The 17,205-nt window shown below is 51.1% G+C and overlaps 3 protein-coding genes across 5 annotated transcripts; 1 reads left to right on the top strand and 2 right to left on the bottom strand.

Annotated features, from left to right (window-relative positions):
• Nucleotides 1–2,127: 2,127 nt before the first annotated feature.
• On the top strand, nucleotides 2,128–11,256 carry LOC101797859 (vitamin D3 hydroxylase-associated protein). 2 transcript variants are annotated; one of them, XM_013106763.5, is made up of 15 exons: nucleotides 2,128–2,464; nucleotides 3,868–3,981; nucleotides 4,301–4,444; nucleotides 4,813–4,946; nucleotides 5,324–5,530; nucleotides 6,313–6,353; nucleotides 6,719–6,843; nucleotides 7,091–7,216; nucleotides 7,605–7,702; nucleotides 7,876–7,975; nucleotides 8,855–8,898; nucleotides 9,372–9,411; nucleotides 9,557–9,665; nucleotides 9,951–10,096; nucleotides 10,257–11,256. In XM_013106763.5, the coding sequence occupies exons 1-15, from the start codon at nucleotides 2,255–2,257 to the stop codon at nucleotides 10,380–10,382; spliced, it is 1,764 nt and encodes a 587-aa protein (XP_012962217.2). In that variant the 5' UTR covers nucleotides 2,128–2,254; the 3' UTR covers nucleotides 10,383–11,256. The 2 variants fall into 2 exon arrangements, with proteins under 2 accessions (XP_012962217.2, XP_071897866.1); XM_072041765.1 differs by lacking the exon at nucleotides 2,128–2,464 and adding an exon at nucleotides 3,567–3,687.
• Nucleotides 11,257–11,783: 527 nt separating this feature from the next.
• On the bottom strand, nucleotides 11,784–14,718 carry NSUN4 (NOP2/Sun RNA methyltransferase 4). Of its 2 annotated transcripts, none has more exons than XM_027463273.3 (6): nucleotides 14,583–14,718; nucleotides 13,901–14,307; nucleotides 13,447–13,601; nucleotides 13,128–13,282; nucleotides 12,480–12,604; nucleotides 11,784–12,269 (listed from the first exon to the last, which is right to left on the bottom strand). In XM_027463273.3, exons 1-6 carry the CDS (start codon nucleotides 14,682–14,684, stop codon nucleotides 11,996–11,998), a joined length of 1,218 nt encoding a protein of 405 aa, XP_027319074.3. In that variant the 5' UTR covers nucleotides 14,685–14,718; the 3' UTR covers nucleotides 11,784–11,995. The 2 variants fall into 2 exon arrangements, with proteins under 2 accessions (XP_027319074.3, XP_071897867.1); XM_072041766.1 differs by having other exon boundaries at nucleotides 14,587–14,697.
• Nucleotides 14,719–15,923: 1,205 nt separating this feature from the next.
• On the bottom strand, nucleotides 15,924–17,151 carry UQCRH (ubiquinol-cytochrome c reductase hinge protein). Its single transcript, XM_005027362.6, is given in 6 exon segments — nucleotides 15,924–15,974; nucleotides 15,977–16,166; nucleotides 16,169–16,198; nucleotides 16,620–16,781; nucleotides 16,862–16,885; nucleotides 16,972–17,151. Coding segments are annotated over 6 exon segments (597 nt in total). The 5' UTR covers nucleotides 17,137–17,151; the 3' UTR covers nucleotides 15,924–15,948.
• Between the last annotated feature and the right edge of the window lie 54 nt (nucleotides 17,152–17,205).

The raw sequence follows: 17,205 nt of genomic DNA, 5'->3' as shown, positions 1-17,205 counted from the left end.
CCACCTGGAGCCTCTGGCAGAAAGCACCAGGAGAGACTCGAGCTCAGCCCCTAGGGTTTTGGAATAGGGGAAAGAGAGGATCTGAGGCCCGCTACATGCAGAGATTGGCAGCAGATGAAGGGGTTTGAGCTGCTTCAGAAGTGGTTGGTGCTGAAGCACAGCTCCTCCTGGCACCCCGATGCTGGGCTGGGTGTTCAAAGGGAAGGTCCCCTCCACACATCACACAGCTGATGCTGCATGGAGTACGTGGGTCACATTGATCCCACAGGGGTTCAGATAGGAAACCCCGGTCACCCGGGAATCTTGGAAGTGATCAGAGCTGCCTGCCAGGTTAAACCACAATGGGACTCTAATTTCACATGGCTTTTGGAGTGCCTCTGCAGCCCAAACTTTACTCGGAAGGTGCAAACCAGGCTTGGATTTTGAAACCACCCCATCCCTCTGGGTGGATTCAGCCCTCACCCCCCTCCAGTGGCTCTTCACTGCCTGTGTCCCCACTGCAGGCTGTGTCGGCACTGTGGGGCTGCCCGTGGCCAGGCAGTGCATGGCCTTGCCGTGACCAGAGGAGCTGTGCCTCTGGCTCATGACGGAGGCAAAAACACCAGTCCATCGATAAGGAAAGGGGCTTCCTCAGCAGCATCCGGACACCTGGAAGCGCAGCTGCACTTGCTAATAAAACCACCTTCTGAAATCCCGAGCTGGTTCAGACACAGCTGGCTTTGTCTCTGTTAAACATTTACAGACTGTCTAAAGGGCAGGAGCAGAGCACGGGACCCGGTGCGCAAGCGGATGTGGGAAGTCCATGCCCCGATGCCTGCCAGCACGGGGAAAAACTCCCACATCAGCTCAGCCCATCGCAGGGTCGTGTTGCTGTCACATACACAAAGAGCTCACCTCTGACTCAGGAAGCCTTTGCATGGGTCCCAAGAGGCTGGGAGAGGATCTGGGTATTGATGTGTGCTGACCCTGTTCGCATGCACCTTCCTGAGGCACCTGCCCTAGCAAGCACCGTGCAGCAGGAGCTGGGGGCACTGCAGACATGTCCCCGTGCTGCTGCTCTCAGAAAAGGAGCAGCTCACTGAGGAGGCATCCTCTGAGCAAGGATGCCACTAAAAGAAAGCACAAAAAGTGGCCTGCTTAATTTGTTACCGCCTAGCTAATTGCCATCAACTCCAGACTATTCCTTAGAGGATGTCAAAGTCAATTTTCTCCACAGCCCCTCATAAATTTCCCCAGTTAAAAACGAAGAGAACTCTCCCTACTGACATCAATTTGAAGAGGAAACAGTGAACTTGTCTTAGAGCTAATGATGGACATGACAGTGGATGGCAACTTAAGCATTAGAGACTGTCCAGCCCTCGTGGGAGAAGGCTCCACCTTCCTTTCCATACCCAGTTCCACACCTTGTTGGAGCAAGATCAGATTCTGAGCTTCTGGCAATCGAGTGCAACCTTATGAAATTTTGTAATGCACAATCCCCAGCAGCCACCTAACAACCTTTTCCAAGATGAGACCTGTAGGAGGACCCACCAGCCAAAACTGGATGACCATGCCTGTGTGCTTGTAGTGAGAGGCGTCTGTGCTGGAAGGACCTCAGCAGTGGCTGTCTCAATACCTGATGGGAATATTTTGCTTCTGGACTGCAATGTTGTGGGATTTTCTACTCCTAAAGCAATAACCACATGCTCTGTCATGGGGTGGACCCACCTCTCCTTCTGGTTCATGCAGGCCTTGTGGCAGAGCTGAGTCCTATCTCACGGGCCTCCTGAAACAGCCTGTGGCTGCTGTGGTGGATGAGTGGGTACCCCACAGCCACACATCCTCTCGTCATATTGTCCTCATTCCTGTGCAAGCAAACCTTGAGAGTTCAAGCTGTTTTTTCCCCTTCTTCCATTGTCCTCCTAGGCTACACAGGAAACAGGAGTGAAGCTATTTCCTTGCTTCTTTTGACCAGCAGATCCCCCAGCCCTTCCTTCCCAGCAGAGAACTTCCCACAGTCCGGAGAGCCCGTATAAACCCAATGCAGCCCAGGGTTCACTGGCTGTGCAAACTTAACCTTTTGCCTTTCTCCATCAATCATTCCCCACTGCATGCCCCCGTGAAGGCATCTCTTGCAGGGGTCAGCTTTGGATTTATAAATTACTTGCTGAGCTGAGACGCTGGTGCTGGAAGGAGCAGACCTGGGGAGGTGGGGAAGCTCTCTGCCTTGCTTCTCTTTCTCCCTCCATCCTCAGAGATCAGAGGGTCGAGCAAAATGATCCAGCAACAGCTGAGACAGCTCCTGCCAGAGCCAGAAGTGGCTCCTGCTGCTGCCCTCGGCCTTCTCTGTGGCTCAGCGGTGGCCGTGGCAGTCTGGAAGTGGCTGGGTGAAAGGCAGATCCAGCAGAAAATGGAAGAGGCTCAGAGGACCCGTGAGGAAGGTGTGAAGAAAATGGCAGAGGCTGTCCGGCAGTTCAGGGAGCAGGTAACCCATCCCTGCGGGTAGGCTGAGTCCCACCGGTGTGTCTTCAGACGTTGTTCTTCAGCTCCTGCTGCTAGCTTTTGTCACAGAGAGCCCAGGGGAGATGTTCCAGCAGCCTTCTCCAAGGGGAAAGGCTGCCTTGGGAGGAAGGGAGATCACTGCTTTTCTCAAGCTGTAAGATGTGGTGGGAGCCTACAGCCAGGGAGATGTGAATTACACACTGGAAGAGGTTTTGGACAACAAAGGTGATGAAGCACTGGATTTTAATCAATTCAGATCTTCTAGATATTTAGGGACCTAGAAATATCTCTCGCCTCTATGGGTAGAAGCAAAAAAGCTTTTTCTCTTCCTAACTCGTAAGTTTATACATCCATCCACACCCCTCTGTCTTTGGCTCTAAAACCTGCCTTCTAGATAGCTCTTGGAGAGTCTTCAAAGGAAGAATTTTCACCAGGATTCCCAGCAAGTGAGGCCTCCCGGCCCACCAATCTGCCCAGAAGAGACTTGGCCTAACTTAACACTAATGAGGCACAGGGCACTTAATGCCTCCTGTGAGCAACCAGGACACAACACGGGGATGAATGAGGCAGGCACCCAACCAGCATGGATGTGGCCCCAATTCCTGCAGTTCAGCAGCACTCATTTCTAACCCCCCTTTCCCCCCTGCTCCGTTTGCTTCTGCGTTTGTGCTGGTTCAGCCAGATCATGTCTACACAGGTAATGCACTTGGAGACAAATCAAAGCAACCACAGTGATATATATCTTTACAATCTTTTTTCTTAAAACTTTAAAAATACATATTTATATATATATAGGTTAGAAAAATGGTGTCTCTGAGAACTGCCAGTTGTCTTCACCTAAGCAGAGTTCACCCACTTGTGAGTCCTTATTGATCTCTTCAGTTTGCTTGGCCTGAGCTATTAGATGTTTATTGCCACCCCAGGCTGATGCCAGGGCTGTCAGCACGGTGCCTGTACCCATACCAAGGGATGAAGGGCCAGCCTGAGACCTGTGTGCAAGGACTTTGGTACCTTTAAGGCACAAGTTGAACTCAGTGATCCTTGTGGGTCCTTTACAACTCAGGGCATTCGTCTAACCAGGTCGCTTTGCTCAGATGAGATTAACTCTGAGTCAATGGATAAGTCCCACAGTGTGGGAAGGGAGGCTCAGATGTGATTGCGAGTGTCCCTCACTGCAATGGATGCATGAAGGTCTTCTACACTCAGGTGAAGCAATCATCAGTTCAGAGTCTGAGCCCCCACATGCATGATCTGCCTTTCTGGCCAGCTCTGTTGTTATTGCTGGCAAAATACAAGGGACTTATCTCCTGTGAGACATGGCACAGACCCCTGCCATGGGTACCTGGAGATGCTGTCCTGCCATTCCTCCTCCTCATCATCTTTCAGGTCCCCAGTGCGCAGACAGATGCCATCCTGTCCCTACCCCTGCTGGAACTTGCTGGGAGACTACAGGAAGGGTCCTTGTCCCCCAAGACCGTCCTCTACACCTACATAGAGAAGGTGAGTGCTGTGTGCAGCATGAAGGTCTGTTCTGCTTGCTTTGGAGTATGGGCTGGTGACTGAGAAGACTTGTTGGAGCTGCTGATTATAGCAAGTCTTTAATCCAGCAGATATCAGAGGAAAGATATGAAAGGACAGGGATACCTCTGACTCCTGGGTCGTGCTCATAATGAGATAGCCCTCTGAGATGGTCTGAGCTAGGATGCTCTGGGAGGGGTTACCACTACTACTTGCTTCAAAGATCCAGATAGTTATTGAATATAGTTATATCATTAAGATGTTCTTAACTAACACCTCTTCCTCTGTGTGTCTGCCAAAGGCCCTGGAAGTGACCCAGCAGACAAACTGTGTGAGACATTTTATCCCAGAGTGTGAGGAGCAGCTCCAGGAGATACAAGGGCAGAAGGAGAAGGGGCTTCTCTACGGCATCCCTGTCAGCATTAAGGACCACATTGGCCACAAGGTACTTCCCTTTGCTCCCCTGAAGCATCCCATCATGAGCCAGGCTGGGTGGCGATGTGGAGGGACACTTCCAAAAACTCACTGGCAACAGGAACCATTAACCTTGAATCCCTGCAGACCTGTAGCTTGTCTGCTGAGCCCTTTAGCAAAACAAGACCAGAGCTAACTGAAAAAGGACCGCAGGTTCCAAAGCAGCCTTAATCCTGTAAGGGCATAGCAGCCCTCTGCTAAGGATGGAAGGAGAGGGAGTGCTTGGCCCTTCATGAAGAGGAATAGATCAGTACTCCCCAAGGGGGACACCAGATCTTCCTTCCAAAACTGCAGGGGAACCGTGCTGACCCTGTCCACTGTCCCTTCTCCTCTCTGCAGGGGCAACTGTCAACTTGTGGGCTTGTGCAATACCTGGGCACTCCAGAGCAGGAGGACAGCGTCCTAGTCAAGGTTTTGAAGAGACAGGGGGCCATCCCATTCGCTAAGACCAACGTGCCGCAATCCCTCTTCAAGTAACATAAATCATTAGAAATCTCTCCTCTGGCTGTGCTCCTGAAACCAAAACCCATCCTGTAGGTCATGGACAGGCCCCTTCCTGTCTCCTAAGATGTTTTGCAGATGAGTCCCTCTTCCATTAGCTGCCACCCATCTCAGTTCAACTGAAAATGGCTTTTCTATAAGGTTAAGGGGAAAAAAACACCGTGACATAAGAAAAACTAAGTGCACTTGTTCATGGGAAGTGGGGTTCACGGGAATGAGCCTTGTCCCAAAGGGTATATGGGGTGGATGGAGGGGTTGGCTATGCTGCATAAGCCCAGTGCAAGAGAGAGATGACAAAGTCAAGGTGCTAGACTCTTCCAGACAGCTTGTTTGCTGGCTTTCTCCTCAGCTATGACTGCAGCAATACTATCTTCGGCCAGACCCTGAACCCCCTCAACCACCAGAAGACCCCCGGAGGCTCCTCAGGAGGAGAGGGAGCTCTGATCGCAGGGGGAGGCTCCATCCTGGGCATCGGCTCGGATGTTGGTGGCAGCATCCGCCTGCCGTCCAGCTTCTGCGGGCTCTGCGGGCTCAAACCCACAGCCAAAAGGCTCAGGTAGGTGCAGAGATCTGCCCTTCCCACTCTGCAAGGAGCCTGCAAACCCACTCTGCTCCTTCCCAAGGCACAACGTGTCCCTCTGAGCTCACATCTACCTCGTGCCCTACCCACCGTGTTCAGGGAGGGCTCAACACATGGATGGGTCTGCTGTCTGGTCACACAGGACAGTGTGTCCTTGGCGAGGAAATGGGAATTCAGACCTGCCTGAGTGTCAGTCCCTCAGTCTCTGAAAGTAAATAAAGGGAAAACCTAACTTATAAATTAGAGACAGAGAGAAAATTCTTTGGACCATACAGTCAAGTTGCCCTCAAGCTGCAGTTTTGGAGGGACGGATGCTAATTGCCAAATTCAGCAGAAGGATGATGTACACAGCAAGTATTTGAGGGAAAAACAGGACAGTTTCATAAATGCTGGCTTGCTTTGCTCAAAACCTTTCCCAAGAGGCAATATTGCTAGGTTCTGCCTGGAAACAGCAGTTCTTTCACTGTAAAACTGACATGGAATTTAAAAAAAAAGAGGGGCTAAGGTGGTTCAATAACTCCAAGATGGAACATTTTTGGTTAAACTACAACTAAGAGTTGTTGTGGTTTAGATTTTTTATTTATTTTTAATTTGACAAAAATTTTCTGTTTTACTCAGCTCAGATCAAATACTTTTAATACTTTATTTCTGGTTCAGGTCCTGAATGGAAGACCACAATGCTCTATTCAGATGTATTGAGAATATCTCCCTCTTACAGGAATTACAATATACTTTTTTTTTTTTTTCTTTTTCCACAGCCTGTCTGGAGTGAATGGCCCAGTCAGTGGGATCCTGTCTGGTATGTGAATTTCAATTTTTTTATATTTATTTTTTTTTTCTATATGCTGTGACAAGCAGGAAGAGTGGAATGTGGCGGCTTTGTAGGGTAGGATGAGACTCTGACCTGGGTTCAACAAGCCCTGGTGCAGACTGCCATGGCTCCTGGGGGTCACCTCAGAGAAGTTATATCACCTCTAAGGTTTTAAGTCATCCTCTAGACCTGAGAAAGGCCTGAGGCAGCCAAGACCTGTGTGGTGGCCACCTAGAACACCCCACCTCATTGCTTGACGGTTCCTTGCAGTCACTGTGGCCATGTGGAGGGACAGACCAGTGCTTGGCACACTCCTTTGCTTATTATGGACATTTCCTCTCGTCCCATACCAGTTCCCTCTGCGCTGGGGCCGATGGCGAGAGATGTGGACAGCCTGGCCCTCTGCATGAAGGCACTGCTCTGCGAGGAGATGTTCCGGCTGGACCCCACCGTGCCCCCCATCCCCTTCAACGAGGAGGTGAGCCTGGTCCTTAACAGTCCTACATGCCTCAAGGATCCAGTTACCTTCATAGTACTGGTTTCTAGTAGCTGGCTAGATCTCTTTGAGGGCACGATTTGTAATTATCAGGGGAAATAAAATGGTGAGCAAAAGCAAGTAGTTATTATTTCCATTCTCTCAACTGGAGTGTGGTTTATCTGACTGAGAAACCTCAGCAAAGGGTGGGGAGGAAGTCAATGTCAGACTGGTGTCTCCTTTGCTCCAGGTGTACTCAAGCTCTGCTCCTCTGCGGGTCGGGTACTATGACACCGACGGCTTCTTCCCGCTGCCTCCTTGCATGCGCAGGGCGGTGCGTGAGACCAGGGAGGCTCTGCAGGCAGCGGGGCACACGGTGAGCACCACCACCCCACACTCGTCCCCACAGGGAGACCCCAGCTTTGCCCCTTCCTGCTGTAATCAACCTTCAGAAGCTGAACAGAGCCCCCAGGCCCAGCTGTGGGATAAATAACAGAGGCGCTATTTTAAATTACCACAGCACTGAGGGGAGGGTGATCGCCTGGAACAGGGGGGAGGAGGAATGGAGAGGTCTCAGACCTGAGCCAAACAGCTGCCAGGGACAAATAATCATATTGAGAGATGGCTAAAGGGCTGAAATGGGCCCCTCCACCAGTGTGTGGAGCCCCAAGAGGCTTCTGCTCTGCCTGTGAATATATCCCCAGTCAGGCCTTGGAAATTATTCACATCCTCAGGCTGCCACATAATTTTGTGTTTTGGTGTAGCTGGTGCCCTTTTCTCCGCTTCGGATCCAGTATGTCATGAATGAACTGTTTCTGAAGACGTTTTTTGCTGATGGAGGCCGTGCTTGGTTGTATGAGTTGTAAGTAGGAGCCCTCTGGTAGGAGTGCTCTAAAACACCCCTATCCCCATGCCCCTGAGCACAACACACAGGCACAACCAGCTCCTCTCACACCCCAAACAGGAGATATTTGGGTTTCTGAGAAAGGGCAAACAGCTTCTCTGGCATGATCCCCTCCTCTTGTCATCTCTCAGCACAGGAAATATTGTAGATCCAAGCTTAAAACCACAGGTGACTTGCTACAAGATCCCAAGGCTGGTGAAGAAGCTGCTGGCTCTGATTCTTAAACCTCTGGTGAGTTCCTGGCCTCCGGCTCAAAGCAGAGAGGTGTCAGCAAGGCCCTGAGATGCTTAGAAGCGTGATGGTGCTGGGAGCCACCTCTAACTGCAAACACGGGGATTTTAGGCCAAGGCACACGCTGTCACTTTGGAAGGTCTTTTCTAGAGCCCTGCTGGGGTTTATCCAGTGCAAAGGGAAATGAGAAGAGGACCAGCAAAGAGCTGTAAAAAATAATGCAGAACCCACAGCAAGTGGTTCTTCAGATGCTGTATCTAGTGGTGCCCAGTTTCCTACAGATTCATGTGTTGGGATTAGTACAGCAGGGGAACTCGTTTGAAGCTCTATCCCTGCTTTGAGGCCTTCCAAAGAGCACACCTTCACAGGGATTCATGGTGATTAATAAGAGCTGATCTGCACTGTGGCCCCATTTGTACAATAAACATCCTCTCATCCTGCATCCTCCGGTTTTCACTGCCCTTCTCTCCAGTTGGGTTGTTCTCGGCTAACAGGATCAAAAATGTAGCAGTGTGTGGGAGGCAACCAAAGTGCTTGCAGGAATCTTGTTTCTATGAGACACCAAGAAAAAAAAAAAAAATTTGATTTATCAGAAATAAGCATCTTGGTTCAGGTCAATGCATTCCTCTGTGAGTAGGAAATAGTGAGCTGTAAGAAAAAGGGAAAAAAAAAAAAAAAAAAAAAAAAAAAAAGGAGAACCAACAACAAGAAGTTGGAAGCCAAGCAAAATGAGAACCATGTGGAGCATTCTTAAGCAATGTCATCGACCCTTAGTGCAGCAGCTCCATAGAGTCAGGGCACAAGCAGAGGTCTCCTGGGATGGCACAAATTACTGCACCCTCACACCATGCCCCTAACGAGAATAATTTGCCTTTCCAGTTTCCCCGCCTGGCTGACTATCTGAATGCCTTGTGTGGAATGAGGTAAGACAGCACTGTCCCAAGGAATGCCCATGGAAATTAACTATGTTTTCTCCTCTAAGTGTCCACGATGGAGTGGGGGGCACCAGGTTCACAACAGGCTTTCTCCAGGAGGTTTCTCTGTCCTGGACAAAGCTTCAGCCTTAGGAACAGGTCTCCCCACTTCCCTAGTGTTACACTGCCCCTAGTGTTACTCTGAAAGGATTAAGGGACTTGGACAAGGTCGTACAGGAAGCTTGTGGCAGAGATAAGCACTCAATCCAGGCTCACAAGAGAAACCTTCTCTCTTCCATTTCCAGACATTTGTTGCTTAACAGCTTGGCTAAATGCCTAAGGAAACTTCAGAGAAATTGAGGAAGATGTATTGTTTCAAGTAATTGCTAAAATCACTGAGGTTTATCAACCTGGAGGATTATTTAAGCAGTTTCCCCTCTTCTTAAAGCTTAAAAAAATGTTACTATGATTTCCGCTTGCAGGTCAGTGAATGAACTGTGGAATCAACAGCATCAAATAGAGGTATGTTTTGAGGGCTTTTTCTCTCAGGCATCATGCTATGAGTTGAGGCATTGTGGTGTCAGTTTGGCAGAGAGGAGTGGGGTCGGTGCCAAGGTGTTCCAGGCGTGGACATGGCCTCAATGTCATCTCCCCTCTCCTCCCACAGGCGTACCGCTCGCAGTTCATCACCCAGTGGAGGGAACTCCAGCTGGACGTCGTGCTGTGCCCTGTCCTAGGGCCTGCCTTCACCGTGGGATTCCCGGGGAAACTCCTCCGTAAGTGAGCCTGGGACCTTCCTGGGAGGGGAGAGGAGCACCGTGGAGCTTCACCACCAAAGCATTTTATGGGCTTTAGGAAGGAAAAGCAACTACCATAAAGCTTGGCAGACACCTGGGTGAGGTGGATCTGGTGGCAGTTGTTTCTTGCAGTAGGACTGGGACTCAGGGATGACCAGCCCTGGGTAGTTTTGCCTCCCAAAAGCAGCTGGTTCTCAGGGCTTCAAGGAACACGTCTGAAATTGAGTCTGTAGCTGCCTGTGTTGTCTGTTTTGCTTCTCTCAGCTGCTGTCTCCTCCACGATGCTGTACAACGTCTTGAACTTCCCCGCTGGGGTCGTGCCCGTCAGCGTGGTGACAGAAGCTGACGAGGAAGAACTGAAGCTTTACCGGGGATGCTGCGATGACTCCTGGGACAGGACATTGAAACAGGTACGTGACGTGGAAAGTGGTGGAGCAGACTTCTGGTGAATATTCAGGGTAAACGTTGCTGAAATCCATGGTTCCTAAATGTCTGTCAATATGGGCACAGTGCAAAAAAAATCACTTCTTGAGCTCCAGCAGGTAACCCCTCGCTGTGTCCCCTCTGCAGGCTGTGGCAGGAGCCGTGGGGCTGCCCGTGGCCGTGCAGTGCGTGGCCTTGCCGTGGCAGGAGGAGCTGTGCCTGCGCTTCATGAAGGAGGTGGAGACCCTCAGCCGCGGGACGGGAGCAGCGTAGCCTCTCCAGTCCCAGCTCTGCAGGGCCAGAGGCAGCCGAGATGCAAACAGGGCGGCTCTGCATCAGTTTCCCCTTTTGCAATCCGAAGGGCATAGATTCCAGCGAGGAGGGAAGGAGGAAAGAGAGCGCATTTCCTGCCCTTCTTCCTGCTGACAAGCACAGATCCTGTAAAGGACACAGCAGTTTCCTCAGTAGCCATTAAAAGGACTGTAAATCTGCCTCACTGTCCTCTGTCTTGGCTGAGACGCTGCTGGATTCACCTCTATAAACAGCTCAGCAGCTGAGGCAGAGACCAAAACATCAGCATAAATCCTCCAGCACTTCATCATACAAACCCTTCACAACACCAAACTCCTTTGTTGAAAGGAAACCCTGCCTTGCCTGCATCACATTCTTCCTTGGAAGAAAAATGAGAATATCTGAAGACTCCAGATGGACAATGCAGCTTCACAAATTACCCTGCCGTCTGTCCCCCACCTCTCCTGCTGCTCATTCTCCTTTCTCCCCGTTTGCCCCAGTAAACTGGTAGGGCTGGAAACAACTAGTTCCTTTTGCTGCATTAGTGACTGTGCAGTGTTCCCCACCAGCACACTCTGCAGCCACACTGGCACTCGTGATGTGATGCAGAGGGCTAGAATGTCTAATGTTGGGTTCAAATGATCAAAAATCTATGAAGTGCACCTCCCTGAAACAATGGGTATGAGTGGGAGCTACCCTCAGCAGTATTTTCTTGCTGGCACTGGATGTAAGCATGGGCTATTCTGCTGAGGCTAACAGCCCTGCTGGGAATACAGCTGTGTCTCTCTACCCTCTCAATCACTATTTACTTGAAAAACATAATAAAATACAGGTATTAAGCAAATGTTATTGTAAACTTGAGTAACCCTCCGCTGACGGATGAGATCATATGAGTGCACAGTTATTGCCCAAAATCATGCAGCTCCCCACTGGACATTAAGTGGTATCTAGCACACGTGGCAGTGCTCACACCTCTCTGTCTGTGGGAGATGGCAACAGTCACTTGCCTCTCCACAGCACTGAGCTGTTTCCACCAGCAGGTATCAAGCACCACAGGTGTATTTTCAAGCCCAGTGAAACAGCATTCTTAAGAACGTCTTCTTTAAGGACCTCAGGCTGCTTTTTCTAACAGCAGAGAGGTGATAAGCAGAGACAGATTATGCAGATGGTGAGATCTGGGGCAGAAAGCCTGAGATCCCCAGATGGTGTTTATTATCCTGAACCTGCTCACGTAGGACAGAAGCAGTCAGATGCAAGGGAGAAAACAACATCTGCACAGCACCATTTATCCTGTTCTGAGACAGATGAACTGCTCCATCTGATTGAGACCTCTCTTTCCTAGATTAAACTCCTCAAACAGACAAATAGGCATCAGACTCCACAGCAGGTCTTTCTCATTTATTCTCTCTGCAGTAAAAAGACTTCCTTAGAGATACTTTAATACAAAAAATAAATATCAAGTAGTTTTTCTTTCCCTGCAAATCTAGGGTATTTCATTACAGCCAGCAGCGGGGAAGCAAGTTCCAGTTGAGATGGCCCAAAGATGTACAATGAGGAAGCTGGAGCTGCCCGAGAGCCAAAATCTGCCACCCCTTCTATGCTCGGTGTAACTTGCAGAAATAGATAGGTCCAAAGTTGGCTGTGAGGTGAGGAAGAACGAGCTCCCCCAGCCGGCAGTCTGAGGAGAAACAAAATGTGTCCTGGAAGAGCGTGCGGAAGTGGCTCAAGTCCTCAGCATGGGTCGTGATGTTGAACTGGGTTTCTGCAATTTCTATCGCTCTCTCGATCACGTATTCATTCTGCAGCGGGGAGAGGGAGCACGTAGAATACACCACGTCTCCTCCTGGCTTGGTAGCAAGGATCCCAGAACTAGGGGATGAAGAACAAACACAACATCACAGGAGGAACTGGACAGTGCAGGACACTGGCACTGAAATCAGGAAGCCAACACACAGCACAGATGAGGTGGGGAGAGCTTTGTACAGGTACACACAAAGTAAGAAGAGGTTTCAGTGCTGACAGTAACGAGAGCTACTGTTGTAACACAGCTAACAACAAAACAGTGTCAAGCTCACTCACATCAGCAGCTGTAGCTGCAGCATTGGCAACATCTGACGCTCCTTGGTTCTCCTTCTGTGGAAGATGTTGTTGTCTGTCTCCATCACAGAGTGCCTGTCTGTCGTGCAGGGCACGTCCACGAGGACCTGCAGCAGTGGAGATCCTGCATCATTTTTGGCCTCAGATTGAGCTCAGAGGTCACCCAGCACCTCACCCAACACCTCCAACCCTGCCATGCTCCAGGTAATAAAGCAAAACTGAGGGGACACCTCCTGGTGTAACAAATCCTCCTCCCCCAAGCAGAACAAACCACTAAGGAGCCAGCATAGCCCACCAGGCTCCTGCCTGACAGGGGAATGGGTACGGGTTAAGAAACAAAAAGCAACCATCTAAGTTTCATATCTAACCCCTTGCAAGTGAAGAATTAGGATGGGATATTTACGGGCAATCATACAGACAGATAAAGGTACAGCTCAGGATGCCCATACTCACCAGATGCTGCAGAAAGGGTATAGCTAGAGGAAATACTACTCTATATGTGGCTTAGTCTCAGCATTTCAGGCTGTGCAAGACTATACAATTATACTGTTGGATGAGCTGCTGTCTTCCTCTGAAACAGGAGGAAACTGAAATAGTTGGGCTTATCTTCACCAGTTTTCAGTCACTTACCTTATGGAAAGTCCCACCTTCCAGCTCTGCCCAGTCCCTTCCGTCGTACGACGTGACACTCACGGCTTCCCTGACATTTTTGGGAACGTAGCTACTGAGAATCTGGTACAATCTCTTTGTGCGGGAAATGGAGACGTCGTTGGCTGCCAGATGCCCTGGGGCGAGAGGAGAAAACAGCATGCTGAGAAATTCACTCTGGAAAAAAACACACACAATTCCCAACTCTTATAACCACAAAAGATTAACATGCAGACAGGCAGCGCCACGTACCGCAGCACGCTTTCCCATCCCAGTTTTACTCAACAGCCCCTTCGCTTACCACAAGCCCCAGTCTGCAGCAGAGCCAGAGTCTTGCCACCTGGAGCTGCACAGAGATCAAGGACGAAGTCATCTGGCTGCACGTTGAGGGCCAAAACGGGCAGGAGGGATGCTGCGTCCATCAGATAGTAGCTGAGGAGCCCCAGAGAGTCTGGCCTGGAAACCACCATTACAGAAAAGCAAGCGTGTGAGGGAACAAAACAACTGGAGGTTAAGAGGGGCACGTAGAAAAGAAGCTGGTGCTAACACCCCGACAGTGGCAATGGCAACTCTGGTTTGTCCTAGGAACGGTCAATGAAATATTATTAAAGGCCTAGCTGGGGATAGTCTGGCACCTCTCAAAGCCAACTAGAACTGTTTTTTTTTTTTCAAAAATGCAACTTCTTTAGCTAGTTGTATCTCATGTGCTACATCTGGTTGATATCAGTGCAAAGAAAACAGGAAAACCACCTCACCAAGCAGGACGAAAGCGCGTGATGTCCCCCCTGGGGAAGGTGTAGCACTTGATGTTGGAGCCGATGGGGGCAGGCGGTGGCGATGTCCCTGCCGGTGTCACCGTCCTGCCTCCACCATGCCCCTCCGGGGACACGCTCTCCCCCTTCTCCGCTCCCACTTCTGAGCCCTGCAGCAAACTCTGCGCCTTCCTGGCAGCTTCGGAAACGAAATCGGTGGCGTTGTGCAGCTCCAGCTCCTGGGCGACGTGTTCGGCAGAGGCGAAGCTGTTGAGCAGGGCACCATACTTCTGCTCGCACAGCAGCGCGGCGCGCACGGCCGGCCAGCGCTCGCCCAGCTGCAGGCCGTAGCTGGTGTCGAAGTGGTGCAGCGCCAGCCGCGTGGCGGGGATGCGGGGCGCCGTGGCAGCCTGGGGAAGAAAATTTTGGGGTGTGTGTGAAGAGACAAAATCTCCAAGAGACAAAATCCCCAACATCACGGTGACCTCCAGCCACTGCGCTTCACTCGGTGGTCTCTCCGCCGCCATGCAAGGAGGGGATGGGCTGCAGGGAAGAGGGCGAGCATGCAGAAGGGTGGGGAGGAAGGAAGATAAAGGGGTGCAGCAGGGATAAAAGGGGGTGCGGGAGGGCTGAGGGGGGGGGAAAGCCAAACTACACGGTGCCCGGGGAGCGGCGGCGCCCTCACCCACTTCTCCTTGTGGCGGTGCCGCCGGGGCGCCGCGCCCAGCCCCGGGGCCCCCAAACCCCATCGCAGCAGCGGCAGTAGCGGCCGCCCCCCCACAGCCATGGCCCCGAGACCCCCCCCACAACCCACGGGCACCTTCCGGGGCGGGCCCGGTACCGGCAGCGGGCGGGCGGAGCCCCGGGAGGCGGCCGCAGCCGCACGGGGGCGGCAATGGGATGGGGGAGCCCCCCCCGCAGCCGGGGGACGGCCACATGTTAGCAAATCTTGCACCACTGGGAAAATGGAGAGGGAATAAAGTTGTGCTAGGGTTGGGGTGGTGCTGGGGTTAAGCTCTGTTTGGGTGCGTTAGGGGCTGAGCTCGGGATCCGTCAGAAAAGGGGTGATGCATTTTGGAGGTGATGTTGTGAGAGCTGCGGAAGCATTTGCTGCACAGCTAAACATTGCTGTTCTTTCCCTGCTCCTAAATATCCTACCCCGAAGGGAAACAGCGTGATTTTATGAGTTGGACTCAGTGATCTTTGCAGGTACCTTCCAGCTCAGGACATCCTGCAATTTATGAACGCGACCCCACTGCCCCTGGCTGGTGCTTACCGCTGATGCCACATCGCAGTGCAGCAGTGCCCAAGTCACCGATGCACCACTCAGGCATCATTCCCTGCTCCTGCACTCAATAATAGGGGGAACCACCACCCTGCCTGTCTGCAGCCCCATGATCAGTTGTACTGGGACAAGACACAGAGCTGACCACAGCAGAGGCTTCTCCAACCTCTGCTAGCAACCTCTGGGGGACACCTGCCAGATATCCCCAAAGTTTCTCATGAAACAGAAGTGGCTTCACCTCACAGCTTTCTAAGGGTAAGAATCGGGTATCAACTTTGGGATTAAATAGCACTAAAAAAAAAAAAAAATCACAAAAAAAGCTGTCTAAAAAAAAAAAGTAAAAAAAAAAAAAAAAAAAAAAAAAAAAAAAACAAGACTTCAAATTTTTAAGTAATTCTATTTAGCTGTTCAAGAATGTTACAAAAATGATGTTTCTTTCCTATAAAAAGTCAACCTTTCATGCTTTTCCTCTGGAAGGCAGCATTTTTGGAAAAACTGGTTTAGTCACAACTTACCAAGTAAACAACACCGGTCTTGTGGGGCTCAGAAATGTCTTTGTGGCTTCAACAAATTCTTACCGATCACAGCAGCCACCGGTCACTGAGGCTGCACAAGGACATTCCCACAAGTGAGGAAAAGTCTCCCCATGGACACACAGGTGGGCTCTGACCCCCACTCATTTTATCTTAACCCAGTACCAGTACAAGTGAGAACCAGAGACTAAGAAATAAACCAAGAGCATTTCCACAGGAACTTTGAATGTTTATTATGGAAAATTACAGAACATCAGCATGGGTTTTCTGTAGCTGCACATCTTCCATGAGAACAGATGCAGTGACATGCTGGCAATTGGTCACTGCCACAAAGCGGCTCTGCTTTTACTTCACATTGACAATAAACAGGCAGGAAGCAGTCTGTGAATCCATGAACCGACGAGAGCTTTCTGTCAGATTATGGAAGCAGATGGACAATCGCTCCAGTGTTCACTTCAGCTTGGTAAAGAGCTTGTGAGCAACCTGAAAGAGAAGACAAAGCACACAGTGACTGACGGTTCCTCTTCAAAAGGGCTGGAAGTCAGCAGGGTTTTACCGCCCATCTCTTGGTTTTCTGGGCCCTCTTGCAAGAAGTCATTCCAGAAAACTAGTGAGATTTCTTACAAAGCTGCACCTCAGATGAAAAGGGGTTAAATTAGGAAAGGCAAATACAACACTGAGATAGCAAAGTGCCACCTGCATGGCAAAAACATTGTTTGACATTGTTGTTTAGTAATCTACAGAATTTAAGCTGGATCTGCTATAGCAAGTAGAAGAAACATTTAATAAGAAAAAGCACCGACATTCACAGCTTTTTGGAGATTTTGGAGTGACTCGAGAGCTACCCAGCATCACACTTTCACGCTCAGGAGCCTGGCTGAGGGCCGGCCTGCTGTGCACTTACGCAGTGGTCCCTGGCGTGCAGGAAATCGAAGAGCTCCTCGGTGCACTGCTCCTCCGTCTGGGACCTGGAGGACACCCTGGCGTCGCACAGCTCCAGCCGCTCCCTCGCCTTGGCGCACTTCTCCGTCTGCTCGCAGTGCTCCCGCAGGGTGGTCAGGGGGTCCTGGGGGGGGACACACAGGGACTGTGCTGAGCACGGGGAGCCCCGCACCGAGCCCCTCACGGCCCTCAGCCCCGACTTACCACCAGCTCCTCCTCCTCCTCCTCCTGCGGGCAGAGCACAGCACAGCCGTTAGCGACACAAACAGGCACCGAGACGTTTTTTGCCCCATCCCCATCCCGTCCCCGCTCACCTCAGGCTCCCCTCCGCGCCCGGCACCTCCGTGCAGCCCCATGGCGGCCCCAAAGGACTCCCCACGGTCACCGCCGCCCGCCCCGGCAGCGGAAACGTCCCTGCAGCGCCCTGCGTCCTCCCCGCCCCTTCTCAGCGCTTCCCCTCCCAAGATGGCAGCCGCCATATCCCCTCTTCACAACATGCCCCTCGCTTTTCTCCTCGCTGCTCCTCGCAGCCGCCGGGAGCGCTCTGA

This window comes from Anas platyrhynchos, chromosome 8 (genome assembly GCF_047663525.1).
Source record: "Anas platyrhynchos isolate ZD024472 breed Pekin duck chromosome 8, IASCAAS_PekinDuck_T2T, whole genome shotgun sequence".
NCBI lineage: Eukaryota > Metazoa > Chordata > Aves > Anseriformes > Anatidae > Anas > Anas platyrhynchos.
This window is presented reverse-complemented; position numbering and strand designations above follow the sequence as displayed.

Excerpts from the sequence above, each read along its gene's own strand:
- NSUN4 (XM_027463273.3), bottom strand. The coding sequence starts at position 14,684 with ATGGCTGTGGGGGGGCGGCCGCTACTGCCGCTGCTGCGATGGGGTTTG. Across the intron at positions 14,308-14,582 it reads ACCGCCACAAGGAGAAGTGG|GCTGCCACGGCGCCCCGCAT; the intron begins GTGAGGGCGCCG and ends TTTCTTCCCCAG. Across the intron at positions 13,602-13,900 it reads ACGCGCTTTCGTCCTGCTTG|GCCAGACTCTCTGGGGCTCC; the intron begins GTGAGGTGGTTT and ends GGTGGTTTCCAG.
- LOC101797859 (XM_013106763.5), top strand. The coding sequence starts at position 2,255 with ATGATCCAGCAACAGCTGAGACAGCTCCTGCCAGAGCCAGAAGTGGCT. Across the intron at positions 4,947-5,323 it reads GTGCCGCAATCCCTCTTCAA|CTATGACTGCAGCAATACTA; the intron begins GTAACATAAATC and ends CTTTCTCCTCAG. Across the intron at positions 7,217-7,604 it reads TGCAGGCAGCGGGGCACACG|CTGGTGCCCTTTTCTCCGCT; the intron begins GTGAGCACCACC and ends GTTTTGGTGTAG.